Here is a 20434-nt window from a genome sequence, read left to right as displayed (position 1 = left end):
GATCATTGACCAGCGGAAGGTCGTGTTTTGCAAAGTTTTATTATGAGTGAGAAATCACTAAAACCCCTTCCATGGACTAAGATATGAGAGTCATATTAAAGTCTTGGATTGAAGCAAGTTATGTAATTTAAGTTGTATATGTTTTGAGAAAGCATATTACATGAGAAATGCATCAATTTGCAGAATTATGTTTAAAATAGAAATTATTATTTCTCTTATTTAATTATGGTTTTGGAAATTAAATAAAATGTCCAAAATAATTATGAATTGATGGGCTCATCAGGTTGATGACCTGGTGAATTGAAACCCCACAGGTGAACAAAATTCATACATTATTTAAAGTTCCTAGTTCGAGATCATTAACGTGGACATAAATGATTTCAATAAAAGAACTAGCATGTAAGATTGATTGGATAGCGCAGTTTCATGGGCTATAGGGGCATAGTGATGCTCAGTCAATCACTTGGATATGCATGAATGATGCATGATCGAGCTATTGACCTACTTTGAAGTTCAAGTATAGAGCTTCCGTATATATTAGTGGATTCCTTTGACATGAGTGGAACATTGATTTCATTCAATGGATGTTGTGACTGTGGTACACTCAAACGTCTAGCCGTAACTGGAGATTATAAAGGGTGTTTCCCGGTTATTTCAGAAGTTGAGTGGGAGTCATGTTACCACAAGATTGGATAGAGTCTACCTATTAAATTAGGAAATGTGTCATGGCCGCTTGAAGAGGGAGAATTCAGAAAATACGTGGCCGCGTTCAAATGCATTACACAGTAATCATTTGGTTTTATAATTCTAACTCAGATTTCAAGAAACGATTTGTAGATTAATATGATCTCGACATGTGATGCAATCATATTATCAAATCGACACATATATTGACTTAAGGAATTTGAATATTGCACCCTTGTCTCAGACAAGTGGGAGATTGAAGGAGTTATGTCTTCGTCGTGTACAATTACTAGATATATAAATGGATCAAATTATGGAGATAATTAAGTTCGTACATTTGGGTCGTCATTTTGCCATAGCTAGAGGTACTAACGATTTTTGGACTAGTAAAATAGCCCAAAGCCCAATTGGAAGGATCCTATAAGGTCACACAAAGGGGCTAGATCGAGCATTAGAGGACGAGGCCCATCACGGGCCTCATCTCTCTAGGTGGACGGCCATATGGAGTGGACAAAGAAGTTTTGGGCTTCGTGCCCTAGTCTAATTATAATGAGATTATAAATAGACTAGGTGCCTAGGTTTGCAGCAAGGAAGCAATTAACTGATCAGTGTGATCAAACCCTAATTAGAAAAAAAAAAACACGAAACCTAACCCCTCTCATAGTCCTCTCTCATACACGGCTCTTTCCTCCTCCTAGGCGCCGGTGGTGTGTCGTGGTGGTGGTGGTTCGTGCGGTGGTCGGTTGTCCATAAAGGTGGTGATCGCGGTTTTCCTCAATCACTCGACCAATCTAGTATTGGTGGACGGCTTGTTCGAATCTCGTGGACTAAGTAGAGGAGCAACGCTTGGGGCTCTATTCTCTCCCTGATTTGCCTGTCGAATAGCTTCGTGGAATTCACGCGTCAAAGGTATGATTATGTGTCTTGTGTGTTATGCATGTGATTCTTGGGATTGGTACTTGATTGAATATGATTCATGTTTTTCCGCTACGTAATACCTATAAACTCCTACATAATTATCATATGCCAAACTAGTCTATAAGTATTTGCAACCTACTGAAAAATCTCATCTGAGTCGTACCATAATTAGAGTTGTATGCCTTGTTTTACTTGTAGGGATTAGTACTCCATATAAAACGGAGAAACCGCTTAATCGCATACCCTTAAAGTTACAATTATGGATTATTAAACTTATAACTAAAAAAAACAATTTGATGCTAGAAGATCTAATTAATTAGTTTGCTATATCACACTACCAAAATTCATTAATCGCGACAACGTGACGTTACGTGAAGTATTACCTAGCTAATAAATTTTAATCGTTATAATCATTAAATTCTAGATGATCTAATTAGTTTGTTATATAATACAATTATGAATAATATATAGATATTCCAATACATAACCCCATGCATAATAGACAAGGCATTATAAATTTAAGCAATCATATGTAAGTGTTTCAGACTATTATGATGGAATTAGAAACAATCACAAATAATGGTTAATTATTCTATAGCATTAGAGGATATGAAACATGTGACTATGTCTAAGAAGAATTCATTGCTTAACTCTGAATTAGTTGTTAATTATTCTACAGAAACGATCCCTGATAAAACAAAATAAAGCCTACGTCAATACAAATACCCAAGCAGTACTACTTTAAATAATTCATTGGCAATTTACAGTAAACTATAATTGTATGCATCAAAAGTAATCCATTAAAGCATATAATATTAAAAATATGATTACACCTTAAATAGATAATTCAATGGTGTCCTTAAAAGCTTAAATTGGAGAACTCGTATTGTGAAGTATATATCATCAACCATGTTTTTAATTATAGATTCAAAAATCATAATTTAGGAGAAATAAAACAGAAATATCGGGTACCTTTTTTAGCGGGAGAATTGTAAAATTGCTAATATTAATATGGTTAAAGTCCTTCGTTCGTTTGGTTATTTGGCTATGGTGCTCATACCGTGTTAAATATAAAAGAGAATTATAGATAGAAATTTTGTTACGTTCTATATATCATTTCATCTAGTACGTGATTTATATACATGTATATTATTTAGGGTTCCATCATCGGATAAGGTTAAATACCCAACTTTAAAATGTTCAAATTGTATATAGGATAATAGTTATTCATATTTAGATATTTCATAACACATTAATTATTTAAAAAAAAAAAAACATAAATATGATAAAATTATTAAGGAAATCCTACTCTACATGATTAGATAAAAATGCACGCACGGAGCTTGTACTCGAAAGGCAACGAGAATGAATTTTGTACTTGATGCGAAATTTAAGTAGTATACGTGGTGTTTGATTATAATATTCACATTTGTAAGACGTGTGGTAAGACGTTGGGTGACATGTGATGCCACAATTCTCAGATTTGATGTCGTGATTAGGATAAAATTTCCTTCAATCACACACGACATGGGTTAACAGTGTCACGACTTGTTTGTATCCCGCAGATAATCTAACAAAGTATTAACAGATTTAATTCGGATCAACAAATATTCTGCGGCAATCAATTTTTTATGGATTATAGTAATTAAGTTATCATAACACCCCTATAAATAGCATGACTGTAATTTCTATACTAACTATAAAATTGGAAGGATACTTATCCACAACATAAACAAATTATATAAAAAAATTCATAAATTAACAAATAACGTATATTACACATATATTATTTATTTCACGCACATTGTTGACATATACTTTATATATAATTAAGAAAAATTGATAGTAATAATTCCAATTTCTCTCAACACTTCTCACACAGTACATGCCCTGAGTTATTTTAGTATATATGACGTCTATAAAATATCATATGTTGTCCCGTCTTCTGTATGAGATACCAAGTTTCCTATAAGATGATTTCAGTGTACGCATTTCATATTCAAATTAATGGATATTGAAAATTTCTTTTATTTCAACCGTCTATGGCCAAGATCTAATATGATGCATAGAAAACGTATTAAAATATTTTCCTTCATCTGCAAAAGAATCACATCGAAGTGTTGTCATGAAATAGGAAATATCCTTTTTAAACAAACAAAATTAGTACAGATGAAATGGTTAAATAAACAAAGCAAAAATAAATCCTAAAAACTCCAAAAAAAAAAAAATCATTATTAAGAACAAATCAAATTATTGTAAAAGGATTAATCCCATCCTACATCTATCGACTCTAGGCAATAACACTGATTTCATTACAACATTTTATACAACAAACAGCATATCTAACACTAAACAAAGCAAAAACTAATTACCATTATTTTGGTCTTCAAAAAAAAAAAACATTATTTTAAGAGATTTATTTATTGCTGGATATATGGTCAAACAAATAGCAGAGCTATCAAAACCCAATAGTATATAAGATTTTAAAATTGTAAACTTTCCAACTTGCTAGATATTATGAAACAAACAAATCTACAAAAAAAAAATAAAAAAATCCCACAAAAACTGAGTTTCTATAGACAAAGAGCATTTCCATAAGATCTTAAGAAGTAACATAGGTACATAAATTGGAAAAATAACTGAAAAGAGGTAAAAGGTGATGATTTAAATATTTATTTAAATTAATAAGTGGTAATTTAAAATAAATTATTTTTGGATGGTCATTTCAAAATGTGTGTATTTGGTGGGTGGGAAAATACAAAATTTCCTCCTAACAATCCTTAATAAAATGTAGGAGTAATAACTAGTGTAACCATGATTTTGTGGATGACATTGTTTAGTTGGTTTAAGTTTTGGTTCATACTTAAAATTTGATTTTAAACCCCACTTACATGGCTACATCACTACTTTTGTAGCTCTTACAACAACAACAACCAAAAAAAAAAAAAAAAAAAGAATCTACTACCTTCACCTTAGTCAAATATCCTGCATGTACTCCTGTAGAGAGTTCATAACTTTACATTTCATTTTCAGTCACTTTTTATTGTAACATACTTGAACGGTAGGCAATTTAATGTTTACTATTCTAATAAATGATGTTTCGACATTAATTAAAGAACTAATATTGTCCAAGTAATTAATAAAATTTGCATCATGAGTACCTAACTTTAATTATTAAACAATGTAATCTCCTTATTAGTACTTAAGTATATAACATTGACAAATATTTATTTGCTGTTGAATATAACAATAACAGAACTGTCTTTTTCCTGTTGCCTTCTTAATTATACTCTCATAATAATACACACCTGGAAGTTAGTTCACTTACATGCCTAAATTAGAAATTTTAGGTGACCAACATAATTATTTTGACTTCTCTTTGTAAGTAACCTCACTATAAAACTCAACTCCAATATTATTATCTGGCATTCAATCTACTCCTACTCTTAAGGATAAAAACATACAACAAAGGAAAAAAAAAAAAAACTTTGTTTCAGTAGTTTTATACACACAAAAATGGCTTCTTCACTAGTCGCGATGGTGCTAGTCATGAGCATGTTATCGGGTGGAGCTTTGGCTCAGTCAGGGTGCACATCTGCAATAGTGGGATTAGCCCCATGTCTTAATTATATCTCAGGAAGCTCTTCTACCCCATCCTCTTCATGCTGTTCGCAACTATCTAGTGTTGTTAAATCACAACCTCAGTGCCTTTGTCAAGTGCTTAATGGCGGTGCCTCCAACTTTGGAGTCACCATCAATCAGACCCAGGCTCTAGCCCTCCCAACCGCCTGCAACGTTCAAACTCCTCCTGTTAGCAAGTGCAATGGTAAGCATCATCTCTTCCTTTTCTGCTGGTGAAGTTGATAAAAGTTTGCACCCGAAATTAAGGGTCTTAACTTATAAGTGTGCATAATATATGATTAAACTTTATGTATTATGAATATTAACAAAGATATTGTATGATATATGTTGCAGCTGCAAACCAGCCATCATCAGGAGGAACCTCTGCAGCATCCCCTGTTGGTTCCCCAACAGCTTCGCCTGCTGATGCCTCGACACCAGAGGGTTCAGTCAATCCTGATGACTCTCCAACATCGCCAACAGTCTCTAGCACTCCTTCAGCTGGTACTCCAAAGCTTATTTATGTGCATCTTCACATTTTATTTCTTGCTAAGTTAATGAAAATATCCTTTAATAATTGATATATGATTGCAGGAGCTGGATCGAAATCAACTACAGGAAGTACATCAAACGGGAACAAGACCAAATTTTCATTTCATTTCACCCTCTTCCTTCTCTTCATTACTTCAAGCGTTTCTGCTATCATTGCAGTTTGAAATAAGAATACTCCATAATGCTAAAGATATTGAAAGGTTTCGGTTTTGATCAATATGTTCATTTGATCTATAACATTATACTCCATAGATGATTACTTTTGTATAATCATATACTTCTTGTATCATTTACTCCTACTTAATAATAATTCTTTTGTACGAAAAACATTGTTATTATTAGATCCGAGTTTTGTTACAATTCTACAAGTAGACATGTATAAAGTTGCATGCAGTCTATCAAAGTAAATGAACACTTGAAAAAAGGGCTAACTTATTACACATTTAGAAAGTATCATGAAGAGAAAAAAAGGACTTAAAGAGTTACAAGTAGGCAAGTAATAAAATCTAAAAGAAGGGGTTAATTAAAGGTTGTAAGCTTGTAAAAGAAAGAAGAAGAGTGTACACAATTTTATAGCTAATTAAGGTGTTAAGTGTGTTGATCATAAACCCTATGAGTTTCTTTCTAAAACAAATTACTGCATCACATAAGGTGTAAGTGTGTTATGCATGTTACCATGATCAAATGTAAAATGATGCATAGTTTTGTAGGAAACAATACTTTTGCCTTAAATAAGGAGTAAACTGCGTATTAATTTGTGAGCAACTTACCACAGACTATTGTGAAATTATCCCTATTGCATATAAGCCATATACAAATATTATTGCACACGTAATCACGTGTAATATGTTCCACACCCATGGCCTATACCATGGGCAAGATGCAATCTGCAAAACACCACAGGCACCTGTGCCATGTTATAGGTGTGTAAAGCAAGCGCCTATGCCATAGTTTAGGCATGTAAAGCAAGTGCCTCAACGTTAAAAACATACTACATATATATTACCTGTCGTGCCAACGACAAATGTTCATCATCACCCAGACCCACAGCATAGCCTCCCTGAGATGTACACAAATCGTCATCACCAAAATTGCATCCATAGTACCAACTGAAAAGTTGGGTTGTTTGCAGGAAATTATGTTGGCATTTGGCATGACAGAGGCAACTAAATATGGCGTTAAGAGTAATGCTTTGGTTGCAAATAGCAATTCACTTAAAAATACAAAATAATACTCCGTTGGTTTAACATATTCAACAAGTTGACTTTATTATACATTCATTAAAAATAAAATCAACTTGCATGTATTAAGAAACTGAAAAAGTAACAAGTTACATTGGAGATTCACAAAGTACATGCCAGTGATGCCGCTACTTGATACTATTCAATATGGAGTATAAATGACTCTTATCATAATTTTCAAACAAAACTAAGCATAAAATAGATGGAAGACAATTCAATAAACACTCGTTAAGGAAATTAATTAAACCACTATGAATTAAAATAAATTAAACCACTTAGAGATTTAATGGTTGAAAATTTTATAGCCTAAAGCACACGAGTTCATGAAATTTCAAATCACACGGTGCTCAATTATTAGCCAAAAACAAGGTGCTCAATTATTAACAAAAACTCTCAATTGAGAACTCTTCGCTGTCTGAAAGAGGTAGAGGAGAGCAAGAAAGGACAAAACTGATTTCAATCCAAGAATGATTATTGTTGCTTCATCAATTGACGAATGACGTATGGAAGGATTCCACCATGGTCGAAATAGGCCAGCTCAACCTACAAAACAATTACATACGATTAGTATTCCATAATTTCCCGCTCAAGTACCCAAGCAAAATTATAACAAGCAAATCAAAATGAATAGATGTTATTAAGCACCTCTGTGTCGAAGCGGAGGGTGCAAACAAACGACTTTCCATTGTCAGTTTTAACTGTGACATCTTGTCCTGGTCTAATCTCGCTAACTTTAGAAGGAAGGTCAATTGTGTATCTCTCATGACCAGTTAGCCCTAATGTTTCGGCATCCTCGCCAGCCTTGAAGCATAGCGGGATAACTCCCATACCTACAAGATTACTACGGTGGATCCTCTCAAAACTCTTAGAGATCACAGCTTTCACGCCCTGTCACATCAAATAATTTATTTCCATTATTAAGCAACAATTTCATAAAAACACGAGCAAAAGAATTCATACACCATTTAACACTTACCTGCAACATTGGACCTTTAGCAGCCCAATCCCTTGAACTACCACTTCCATACTCAGCACCAGCTAGGACAATGGTGTCATGACCAGCCTCCTTGTACCTCTGCAATTGAGATTGAGATTAACTTTACACATCTCATGCAATTAGCTTCAATTACTAGGCACTAGCAAAATGGAAGATTCACCATAAATGTCAAAAGCAAAAAATAAAGAGTTAGTTTTTACCATTGCAGCATCAAAAACATACAACTTCTCCCCAGTTGGAATGTGAATTGTTTTTGGACCCACTTCTCCATTCAAAAGCTTGTTTACAATGCGAATGTTTGCGAAGGTACCCCTTGCCATCACTTCGTCATTGCCTCTACGGCTACCATATGAGTTGAAATCTTTGCGATCAACCCCACGTTCTAGTAAAAACTTGGCTGCAGGACTATCCTTGTGGATGCTCCCTGCTGGTGAGATATGATCGGTAGTGATACTGTCGCCGAAATTAAGAAGACAATAGGCATCCTTTACTCCAAAAGGTCCAGGTGGATTCAAGCTCATATTCTTGAAATATGGGGGTTCATGTATATATGTGGAGTTTGGGTCCCACTTGTAGAGGGTGCCAGCAGGAACTTCAAGAGAATTCCACATTGGGTTCCCCTTAGTGATAGCTTCATAGGTACTTTTGAACATGTCGGGCAATACACTTGATTGCACAACCTAAATCAGCATATAGAGCATTAAAATTCATTGCCCATCACAAAAAGAATGCATACAGAGAGCCTATTACAAAGGTCATATATACCTGAGCTATCTCATCATTGCTAGGCCAAATGTCTCTGAAGTAAACACTCTTTCCATCCTTTCCAGTACCAATAGGATCTTTATCAAAGTCAATATCAACCTATAAAATGCAAGATTGATTGGGTCAATCAATACTTTCAACTGCTATCCCCTTCAATAAAATAAACATCTGAAGATGAAAGAAAAGACCAAAAGAAAATGGTACTGAGAAAAATAGTGAATTCTGTGTTTATTGGCTCAGCCCCTGATAAAATGAATTATTGATCATAATTTATTTCACTGTGCATAGACCACACATGGCACAGATATGTGGAAGACATCCAGAAGATAAAAATTATAATGATAACTTTTTTTTAAAAAAAATTAAAAAGCATGTAGCTAAGCTCATTTTTCCAGGATATGTATTATGTAACACATGACCCAGGCAGGACAGTAAAGATGCATGGGTTACTAGTATACACAAGCACCAGACAAGGTTGCCTTACGAAGTGCAAACCCCTGACAACAGTGACAGCTAGATTCATACCAATTCTACATCAGTTGCCCACAAAACCCCTAGAATCAAGGCACTAAAACACTCATAGGAGCAATATCCTTCCACAAAAAATTCTGGACACATCATTTTAATTCAATTCACCCAAGGATGTATCCAGATTGCAAAACAAGTCAAACTTTATTTAGCTCTAAACCCTACAGAGTTCTAGGGTTGTTCATCACATTCACCATTCCAGACGCATCATTACAATCTGATTCACCCAAGGTTGTATCCAGATTACAAGTAAAATGTTCTCTCTCTCTCTCTCTCTCTCTCTCTCTCTCTCTCTCTCTCTCTCTCTCTCTATATATATATATATATATATATATTATATATATATATATATTATATATATATATATATATATATATATATATTCCTTCAGGGTTCTAGGGTTGTTCCTCGCATTCACCCATTTGTAACAGATCGAGTCCGCTAACAGAACAACTTAGAACAAACATAGCATCCTACCCTTGTTCATTAATACTAAAGTTTGAATCCTCATGGCCTATCAAAACAGTTTCTTTTAAATACTTACAGACTCGATATTAAAACTCCAACAGAGCTAGAATTATCTAAATGATGCAGTTCCATGATCTATCAAACTTCCTCGAGGTATTATTGCATTATCAAATACACAACTGATAATTAGACAACCTTTAGATACCATAAACAATCAGAGCTCAAACCTGCATCTGTATCAAGGTCTATATTTTGAGTATCATATACACCATTAAATATATTATACTGTGCTTATCAGAAATCAGTAGGTAATTATGTGTACTTACAGTTCCAGCCAATGCATAAGCAACAACCAATGGAGGAGAAGCAAGATAGTTGGCTCGTGTCAGAGGGTGAACACGACCTTCAAAATTACGGTTACCAGAAAGCACAGCTGCTGCAACAATATCTGCATAAAGAAACCAGGCATACCACATTAGATTATAAGAATGTCTTAGCACAAAAGTACACCTAATATGAGCATTCATGTTACAACCCAGGTTAAATAAATGTCAGTCACTGAATTTCAAGTTTTACACATTTTTACATTTTAAAGAGCTAGTCTTATGTGGCTCTGCGCATTTCAGGGTAACCACACAAGCAGACTTGTAGCAAAATTCAGGAAATATAAAATCAACTGTGATATGAACCACGATACAGAGACTGAACTACATTTGGAAAATTTCATCAAAAAGGTTTACACTAAAATGTAGCATTACAGACAAAGCTAAAGCATAAATTTACATTTAAACCAAGAACGTACCATTTTCAGAAATAGCGGCAGAAACAGATTCATCTAGATCACCAGAGTTTCCAATACAAGTTGTGCAACCATAACCGACAATGTTGAAGCCCTGTTGATCCAAGTACTTCTGCAGACCACTATATAAAACACAAACCAAAAAATAATAATGACCCATAAACATCCATTTTGATTAACTTAATTAAAAATTTATGTCATCAATAAATAACAAAAACCATTACCTCTTTTTCAGATATTTTGTAACTACACCAGATCCAGGAGCAAGACTGGTTTTAACCCAGGGCTTGACCTGTTAAAAAAACCATCAAATAATTGGCTTTTGGATAAATGAAAAAAAAAAAAGCCAAATAGTATCAAAAAAAATTGCCAAACAAAGCAAAATAATGTACATTATCCCCCACCCTCTCTAGAGGAGGAACTGAATGAGGAACTTTAACTTGAATAGAAAGATTAGTAACAAATTCAGAAACAAAAACCGGACAACACAAACATCCAACAAAATAAATCAAGGTTTTGGCCATAAATAAACTAGATAAATGGTTTTACTACTTATCACCATAAGTCAATTACTTTTCCCTATCAGAATAATTTATGTGATAAGTTATAGCTGCAAACAAGAAAACATCGGATACAAAGCTTATTACTAGGCCCTCTAATAAATTTAATTTACTTAACCAACTAAAACAAACCATCATGCAGAACCTAGTTGTACACTTGTTTTTAATTCTAAAAAAACAAAAGCCATATACAAGCAGAATAGTAAGTGCAAGAAATCAGAATTGGTGAAAAAAAAAAAACAATACTAGAACCACCAATCCTGTTCACAACAGTTTATACTTACTGCATTGGTAAACATTAAACAAGTACTTGTGTAATCTAATGTCATACAAAAATAAACAAGTTTTATTTAATAAAAGAAGTATCACTCAAAGAACTTGTTCAATTAATATAAATGACCATCTTTCAAATGCCATTGAACCAAGGAATATAAACAAACCTATCACAAATATGTGGATACATCATCATTAGGATAATAAAGGTACATAGCCAATCCCTGTCACACAGAGGTAAAGCATCATCTTTAAAGTCAAATCTACTGACCTCCAAACCCAACTCAGTAGCTTTCTTTGCGACCAAAGCAGCACCCAACATAACACTTGGGTTTGATGTGTTAGTGCAACTTGTTATAGCTGCTATGACAACACTACCATGCTTCAATTCAGCAGGCTGGCCATGGAATGAAAATTTAGCAACTTTATCCTGCTCTTCTTTGGGAATAGCAAAACCCTACAAAATAACAATGTAATTAGGAATACTTGAACACCAAAATAATGTCCATAACAATCAATATGTATTGTGTAAATCAGAGTGGAGTAGTGAAATGAATAGTACAACACATTAGAAAAACAAGTTAACAATATTTGTGGATGGTTTTACCTTGAAACCAACTTTGTTGTTAAGACACGAATTCCAATCAGCCTTCATTTCCTTCAGGGGAACGCGGTCATGTGGCCTATCGGTAAAAGGTTACATCAGCATCAAATCAGATATAAAATGGAATATAACAAGTTTAAACTATGAGAAGCATACCGTTTTGGTCCTGATATGCATGGCTCAACTTCTGCTAAATCCAGCTCAAGATATGATGAATAAACTCTATCTTGTTGAGGCTGATGCAAACAAAATTGTATTTATATCAGAATGTAAATGCCAATATTATAGGTAAATGGAATGACAAAAATGACGAGTTTCAACCTCACTGTAGTCAACAAACATCTTATTTGCCCGTAGATATTGCTCAATCATAGAAACCTGTAATCAAAAGAAACACAAATTTTAGTGATCGTCTACCTGTTGTGAAAACTAATATGGTTTTAAAAATATACAATGATAAAAGAGAGAGAATAAGGTATGTGATGTAACTAACAGTCTCATCACTTCTTCCGGTCAATTTTAAGTAATCCAAAGTAACATGATCCACAGGGAAGAAACCCATAGTTGCTCCATATTCAGGAGACATGTTGGCAATAGTAGCCCTATCAGCAAGTGACAATTGACCCACTCCCTGACCTGTATGTGCAAGAAGAAACATAAACTTCCATAATGACCCCCTGCCAACTTAATAAGTAATAACCACCCTCTAAATCTTTTTGTGTAACCGTCCAATAACTTACCATGAAACTCGACAAACTTGCCAACAACACCATGCTTCCTCAACATTTGTGTTGCAGTCAAAACCAGATCTGTGGCTGTGACACCATCACGTAGTTTACCAGTCATCTTGAATCCAACAACACCAGGTAAAACCATGCTCATAGGCTGCACACTCAAATCCACACAATGTTAGGGGGTAAAATTCAAACCCTCTTTCAAAGGACTTCTAAATTTAAAATAAATAGAGGAGGGGGGGGGGGGGTGGGGAGACAGCCTGTAGAGTTAGGTACTTTTTGCATATTTTAGTATTAAACACAGGGAATAGAATATATTTATAAAATTACATGTAAATCCTGTTAACTTCTTTAATACTACATATTACAACTAATACACAAACCAGCTGCAAAAGGGTACATATATATATTAGTTAATAAGAGTATAACACATGATTAAGCATCTCATGTTATACAAAGCCACTCCTATATAAATCAACTAAACAAAAACTTTTTACCACTTATTTCTTATGACAACATTTACTGATAATAAATATTTATTACAAATGGAAATTGGAAAGCAACAAAAACTTTTAAGCACCAGCTACCTGACCAAGCATAGTTGCCTCAGCTTCGATTCCTCCAACACCCCAACCAGCAACACCTAGCCCGTCAATCATGGTTGTGTGTGAATCGGTACCAACAACACTATCTGGATAAAGAAGTCCCTCGTTGTTGAAAACCACCCGTCCAAGATACTCCAAATTGACCTGTATTTTCATGAAACAACACAGCCTGTATAATTAACATAGTTTGCTGAAAACCATCAAGTCCAAATCAAGATTTCAAGTAACTTAAGAAGAAAAGCAAAGAACAAACGGACAAAAGAGCAAAGAACAAAAGGACAAGATGATGAGGCCAGTATGTTGCGTGACAGTAAATAAACTAAACAATACATTAAAAAATCATAAGGGTGAGTTTATCGGAGGTCTTGAGGTGAGTCTTGAGATGAGTCTCACTCAAGACTCAAGCGTTAATATAGTAAAAGACTCATGTGAGTCTTGGAGTGAGTTTGTAAAATTAAAACTCTCCTCCAGACTTTGCATGTCACCAGATTACTGCAACATCTTCTCATTAGCCATCCAATTATTGCCACCTCATCACCTAACATGCAATTCAATCCAAACTTCACAATGGCTAGTGTAATTTCTATATACTTCGTATTAAAAAAATCATGATTGTTGTTTTATATTTTTAAAAAAAAATTATATTTTTGAAAGGATAAATGAGTCTGAAGTGAGTCTTGGGATAATGTGTGAATTTGGAGAAACTCTTATATGACTCTGAGTAATAAAAAAAACATTTAAAAGTAAGTAGAAAAGTGATGTGGCAGAGTCTAGAGTAGATTGGGGATAAACTCACCCTAACGTCATAAAAAACACTCCAGTAACATAAAATAGGCCTTGCAGGTAATCAAAATCAAGGATTACTCGTACCTGGTGCACAATTCCAGAACCAGGTGGAACAACAAGCATGTTACGGAAAGCAGTTGATCCCCATTTTAGGAAACCAAACCTCTCTCCATTCCTCTTGAACTCGAGTTCCATATTGGCCTGAACTGCGTTCTCAGACCTTGCTACATCAACTTGAACTGAATGATCAATGACAAGATCCACAGGAACCTGTCATGCAAAGCAAGGGAAGTAAATTTAAGAATACAGGACAATTTTTTTTAAATGGAATTACTAGTGTTATATGCTACTCAAGAAATAAAATTTGTGCATGAAAAGCACAAATACCAGTCTAAGGCACAACATTTCTTTGTTGGATTAAGGGCATAAATAAAAACCATGACTGATATTAGAGATCACAGAGAATGGTTTATATAATATTCTTTTCCACAGACACTGAAAAATGATTTTCAGGATCGTCAAAAACATAGAATAAGAAACGAACCAATGGATTGATCTTGTTAGGGTCATTGTTAAGGTTCTTCATGGCATCTCTCATTGCAGCCAAATCAACCACAGCTGGCACACCAGTAAAATCCTGGAAAATAAAAACAAAGCTGATGTTTCCGAAGGTTGAATACACATTCTGCATATATGTGTCAATATAATACCTAAATTTTGTAACAAACCTGTAAAAGGACACGAGCGGGTTTAAAGGGGATTTCAACTAGCTTAGGTGCTGAGTTTTCCCAGTCAATGATTTTCTCAACATCCTCCTTTGTAACTTGAAAGCCATCACAGTTACGAATGGCAGACTCCAAGAGGATCCGAATAGAGTAAGGCAACTTCTCTAGGAAATCAAACAATCGAGTCAAAAGAAAAATGTTAGTGTAACGAAGTAAGCAATAGGTCAAAGTTATAGACGTAACAGAGCTCTAAAACCAAACTTACCAACTCTTGGATCATTTAGACCTGGAAGACTGTAATACTTTCCAAATTCACCACCACCCGGTTTGGGCAGACTGGTGAAGATTTCCTTGTAAGGATGTTCAGCAGCTGAACAATTGAAGAATCAAAACATTAGATGATTATTGATTATGAATGAGTTTTATTTAAAGGTGATTCAATTTCATTTTACTAGTATTTGTTTTGTCTATATTGCATAACCTTCAATAGTGTTTCAGTTTCATTTCACTTTCAACTAGAATATTCAACATATACCGAAAATTCAAAATTCCACAAATTCACAGCAGCAATTCAACAACAAGCGGATTCCCACATTATATTGTGAGGTACCGCTGAAGTTTTGACCTAGTGGCAAAGATTAAGCGACGATATACAACAGGTGAAAAGTTCAAATCCTCCTCCCCATTTGTAATTTGCAATGCCATCGTTGCTCATTTATACCATTATAAACATCATGCCGTAAAAAATGAATCAAAATTCAATTCCGAAAACTAAAAACACCGCGAAAACCTAAATTTGTTTATCTTTTACAATCCTTAAATAGAGCATCTACCTTTCCATCAACATCAAAATAAATAATATAGTCAATAAATTAAAGTCAATTACTTAAAAAACAAGCTATCCACGATTTAATTATTAATTATACTCACTTTTAGATCAAATCATACACATCAATTATTATATATAACATAATCCAATAATTACAACTTTTTTTAGCAAATAATTACAAAAAAATAATGAAATTAAATTAAATTACGAAAATAAATTATAAAATTATACCCATAGTTGCGATTCTGCGTTGAAATCGTTCAAGAGGAGTAGGAGGAGAAGAAGCAATCTGAGACCTAATAGTGACCGGAGATCGCCAGTCAGTGCCGTGACTCCACCGGGAAGTGGAGGAAGCAATAGATCGGAGACCCGATGAAAATCGGTAACCGGAAACCGGCTGAGATTGAACGGCCGAGAAGATTCTAGAAGAAGGAGAATAATACGATGATGAAGAAGCAGAGGAGAGAGAAAGTAAACGTGCTGCTCTTAGCAATGGAGATAGAGACGACGTCGTTCCACTCATGACGATTTTTTTGGGAAATGAAATTAATTTTTTCAGAGAAAAAATGGGGAAGAAGAAGAAGGAAAATGGTGGTATTTATGTCTGTTTTTGTTATTTTTGGGGAATATTTTTTCAGCTTTTCGAGGAGTTATCTGGTGTGACGCGGGTAGTTTAGATGTGGTAGAATGAAGAGGTTTCTGCCGTTGATGGTTGAAGAAGGATGAAATGAACGGATGTGATTTAATGAGAAAGTTTGACTTTTTTTTAAAAATGGAATTGAGAATATTATTGTAGGCGGTGTTGTTTTTTTTAGGTTGTAAAGGTGGGGCAAGCCAGTAAAAGGGGCGCGTGGTTTGCACAAGTTAGGGTGGAGAAATATTTTTAAATTGGATTTTTGACAATTCATCAATTAAGAAAAAAGAAAAATGTTTTTATTTTGAGAGTTGCCCCATGACGATAGAATTTGTACTATGTGATGGTTGATGGGATTTGTAATTGTCAAGGGTCAAATGAAAATTCTAAATTGTTCTCTCATGAGTTGAATAGTTGAGAGGGAGAGTAGTAGAAATCCCTAGTAGGATGGGATCATAAATTGATAGCCCTCTTTCTTTTAATTTTTTTAAATGTATCGGTTTAATCAATATGTAGTTTAAGGATGGTAAATTGTAAGATTTTTTGTAATTAACCACCCCTAAATATACCTTACTAGAGTGCACCCGTGCAAAATGCACGGAATATATATTTTATAGAAAGACAATACAAAAATCCAATAACAAAAATATATTTTAAATACGTGAAGTTGTTTGTGCTATAACAACTGACTCTTTTATGTGTCTGGATAGTCCGTGTAGCTAGATATTATAGAAGTTACTTTATCAGTGTTATAGAGGTTACTCTGTCAATGTTATAGGAGTTTCCCGTTGAGTTATTGTTGTTATCCCGCCAATGTTATAAGGGTTATGTGTTTTGTGTTATAGAGGGTTACTCCGTCAATATTATAGGGGTTACTCCAGTCTATTTGTCGTAAAAAAAAAAAAAAAAAAAAAAACCATGTTGTCACATAAAAAAAACATTATGTATGTATCTTTTATTTCGATGATTATTGAATTAATAATAAGATAGTTAACTGATTTTAAAAAATATAAATAAACAATTGGAAGAATTTCTAAAGAGGTAAATAGTGGAACTTATTGTAGCGATATTACTAAAAAAAAGAGTACACATAATTTTGGAAAAACATGTGCAATTATTGTAATATTGGTGTTTTTAAAAAGAAATTGGGTAATATAATAAGATATTACGTTGGTAGTATTTTGGGGTAGTGTGTGTTATTAGGAAAAATAACAGTGGAAGTTTTTTTAGGAGGGTATTTTTATTTATTTTTAAAAAAATGACAGGTTGAAAGTTATTTGAAGAGCAAAAAAAAAAAAAAAAAAAAGAAAAAAAAAGGATTGAATGAGAATTGAGGAATTGGGTTTTGGAGTGATGTGGTGAGAAGTTGTGAAAATGACTCTTAAATTATACATTAGATGTTTAATTAACCATCCTTTTTTAAAAAAATAAAAAATATTACCCATAATTTAAAAAATCGGTAGGTTTCACCAACCCTCTAATATTCCGGCCAGTTTTCCAATTGAGGGCCCACTTGACACCACCCTATTGGTCTTAAATAACAAAGTATAAAAAAAATCAAATCAAATCAACTTTTTAAAGAGAAATAAAAAAGCAACCATCACTTCCCCTTCTCCTGCCACCGAGACAGTCAACCTCCTACCAGACCACCCACATCAACTAGTGTTTCCCTCTCCCCTTCCCCTTTCACTACAAGCGTCCAACACAGCCTCCTTGTCGGCGCCCAATCTTCCCCCAACCGCCAGCAAACAAAATCGCTTAAAACCCTCCAGCCTGACCACCACTTGAAACTCGCATTAGGCTTGTTGAACACCCGAAGAAGCACTAATCGCTATCCCCAGACACTCACTTGAAACCCGTAACCCATCCCTGATCCCTCGATTGAAACTTGTATTCCCACCCTCTCTTGAAACCAAAACCCTAAGCCACCCTCCACATAAATCCCCTGTTAGCCTGAAACTCCAACCCTCACCTAAAACCCTAACTCCGAAATTATTCTAAATCCAAGAGGGGGATCGCAATTATTGAGGGCAAAGGAAAGGGTTTAATACCCCAAATCTCCCTCTGCCGAAATACCAGTATAATACGTATAATTATACCATAGAGATAGACTTGGGCGTATTACCGCCGCGTGATTACGCAAGGCTACTCAAAACTTACTAAACAAAACCAATACTTTACAGCGGAACACTTCAATACTCTTCTTTTATTAATAATAAACCATAAATAGTAACTATAATCATGAGTACTCAAAATAAACATAAAGACCAACATTTTCTAATCTAGGTGAAACTATTCCCGGGACTCCAAATGCTCAATCACTGACTCCACCTAAAATTAGTCAACACTGCTTACCGTTACGGTAAACAAGGCGTACCAAAACAAAATAAGAAATACTAGTTAGTAAAATATGCTAAGTATGCTAAGTGCAAGATAATGTAAACTCAATTTATTTGCAAACATGCTTTTGAAATCAATTTCATCCATTCCAATAATTAAACCAATAATTCCAAAACCAATTTCAATAATAATAATCCATAGTCAAATTTAAGAAAACCAATTCCTCATTTAAATCAATTTCTTTAAAACCAATTCCTCACCCAAGTGTGCACACTCCCAAGCTAGTCTCCTTATGTTACAAGGCTATGCTTGAGGAAAGACTCGGTCATACAAAGTCCAAACTCTTATCAAATAAACCAAATCCGCATAGTGGGATTACTAACATGCTTATAAAACTTTAATAATAATAATTCAATAAATCGATCCTCTTTAAATCCAATAAAAAAACTTTTAATAATAATAATAATCATTCAAACTCCTTTTTATTTAATTCCACATGTTTTCAAAATCAAACCTTTTAAACATGAATAATAATTTTAATTATGTAAAACATGATATGAAATCAATACTCAAGTTTAATTATTAAAACTAATTATTTAAACATACTTTTATTTCATAAATCATAATTGAATTAAATTACTTTAATTCAATCATCATAAAATCATTCAAACAGGCTTATTCAAACCAATCACTTTTAAGGTATCTAGCCACCTAACGTACCTTGATTCTTGCTTAGCAAAACACACCAAAAAAACCTCAAGAATCTTGATCGAACGCGCCCTACAAATAAAAATAACCTTAATCAATATAAGGTTAACAAATAATTAAAAACCCCCAACTATATGTACATGAACCTTTTAAATTAATTTCTCATAAACATCATTAAAAATATGATTTTATATAATTAAAACTACTCATTATAATTATTTATAAATCCCCATAATAATAATAACAATAATAATAATAATAATAATAATAATAATAATAATAATAATAATAATATTCTTCAGTGTAAAACTTGGGGGGCGTGCGTCACTAGGATACTTGTACCGGTGGTAGCGTATTTCGCTTCTTAGTCAGTGGGTTCTAAACCACAGCACAATTGAAGGAGAACAAGTATTTGGTTCGAGTATGGCGATCGAATTTGTTCCAAGGAAGTTCTTAATTTGTCAATTATTATTCATGGAACCAAAAGGTTTTTTTTTCCAACAGTAACTCCACAAGATAGGGGAAGAATATAGATGATGAAGATGGTGCATCACTCTCTATGTACTCTTTATTCTTCATAAACCCAAGTTTAAGATATTTGAGTTGACAAAGTTGTCTTAGTGATGTTGGGAAGCATTGCAACTTGTAGACACACAATTGTGTCTCCCCAAAACCAAACCCAGTGATGAGTACCTTTTATGTCGAATCATAATCGAATGAAGTGAAAGTGTGGAAATTTTTAATTCTTTTCTCTTCTCTCTATTTTTGAAAACTTATTTTAAGAAAACAGCCAATCCAGATTGGTTGGTCCATGATATGGGTCCAATAATAGTGTATTTGGATGGGGCCCAACTTGGTAATAGGGTACCATCATAATTCTCAACCCTAATCTCGTGAAATTGGTTATTGAATAAAAGGCTCTCCAGCAATGACTCCTGACCTCCTTTGTCATAAAAAACTAAATAACATTTCAATTTTAAAGACTTTAGGTTGGCAGCCATATAATCTGAGTTTGACACATTGGTTCTGTTTCCATCATGAATTTCATGACAAACAGCGATAA

At 34.0% G+C, this 20434-nt stretch overlaps 2 protein-coding genes across 2 annotated transcripts; one reads left to right on the top strand and one right to left on the bottom strand.

The window, feature by feature from the left end:
• The first annotated feature begins 4790 nt into the window (after positions 1 to 4790).
• On the top strand, positions 4791 to 6956 carry LOC110697005 (non-specific lipid-transfer protein-like protein At2g13820). Its single transcript, XM_021874337.1, has 3 exons — positions 4791 to 5428; positions 5578 to 5727; positions 5818 to 6956. The coding sequence occupies exons 1-3, from the start codon at positions 5119 to 5121 to the stop codon at positions 5937 to 5939; spliced, it is 582 nt and encodes a 193-aa protein (XP_021730029.1). The 5' UTR covers positions 4791 to 5118; the 3' UTR covers positions 5940 to 6956.
• A 208-nt stretch (positions 6957 to 7164) lies between these two features.
• Positions 7165 to 16280, bottom strand: LOC110697002 (putative aconitate hydratase, cytoplasmic). Its single transcript, XM_021874336.1, has 20 exons — positions 15921 to 16280; positions 15126 to 15230; positions 14864 to 15024; positions 14680 to 14772; positions 14220 to 14405; positions 13332 to 13493; positions 12751 to 12895; positions 12504 to 12646; positions 12332 to 12388; positions 12167 to 12246; positions 12014 to 12089; positions 11678 to 11863; positions 10798 to 10865; positions 10577 to 10695; positions 10101 to 10222; positions 8779 to 8877; positions 8214 to 8693; positions 7993 to 8091; positions 7662 to 7904; positions 7165 to 7559 (listed from the first exon to the last, which is right to left on the bottom strand). Exons 1-20 carry the CDS (start codon positions 16210 to 16212, stop codon positions 7488 to 7490), a joined length of 2988 nt encoding a protein of 995 aa, XP_021730028.1. The 5' UTR covers positions 16213 to 16280; the 3' UTR covers positions 7165 to 7487.
• Positions 16281 to 20434: the final 4154 nt, after the last annotated feature.

This window comes from Chenopodium quinoa, unplaced genomic scaffold, assembly GCF_001683475.1.
Source record: "Chenopodium quinoa cultivar QQ74 unplaced genomic scaffold, ASM168347v1, whole genome shotgun sequence".
In the NCBI taxonomy this organism is placed as follows: domain Eukaryota; kingdom Viridiplantae; phylum Streptophyta; class Magnoliopsida; order Caryophyllales; family Amaranthaceae; genus Chenopodium; species Chenopodium quinoa.
The sequence above is the reverse complement of the archived record's forward strand: the minus strand, read 5'-3'. Positions and strand labels throughout refer to the sequence as shown.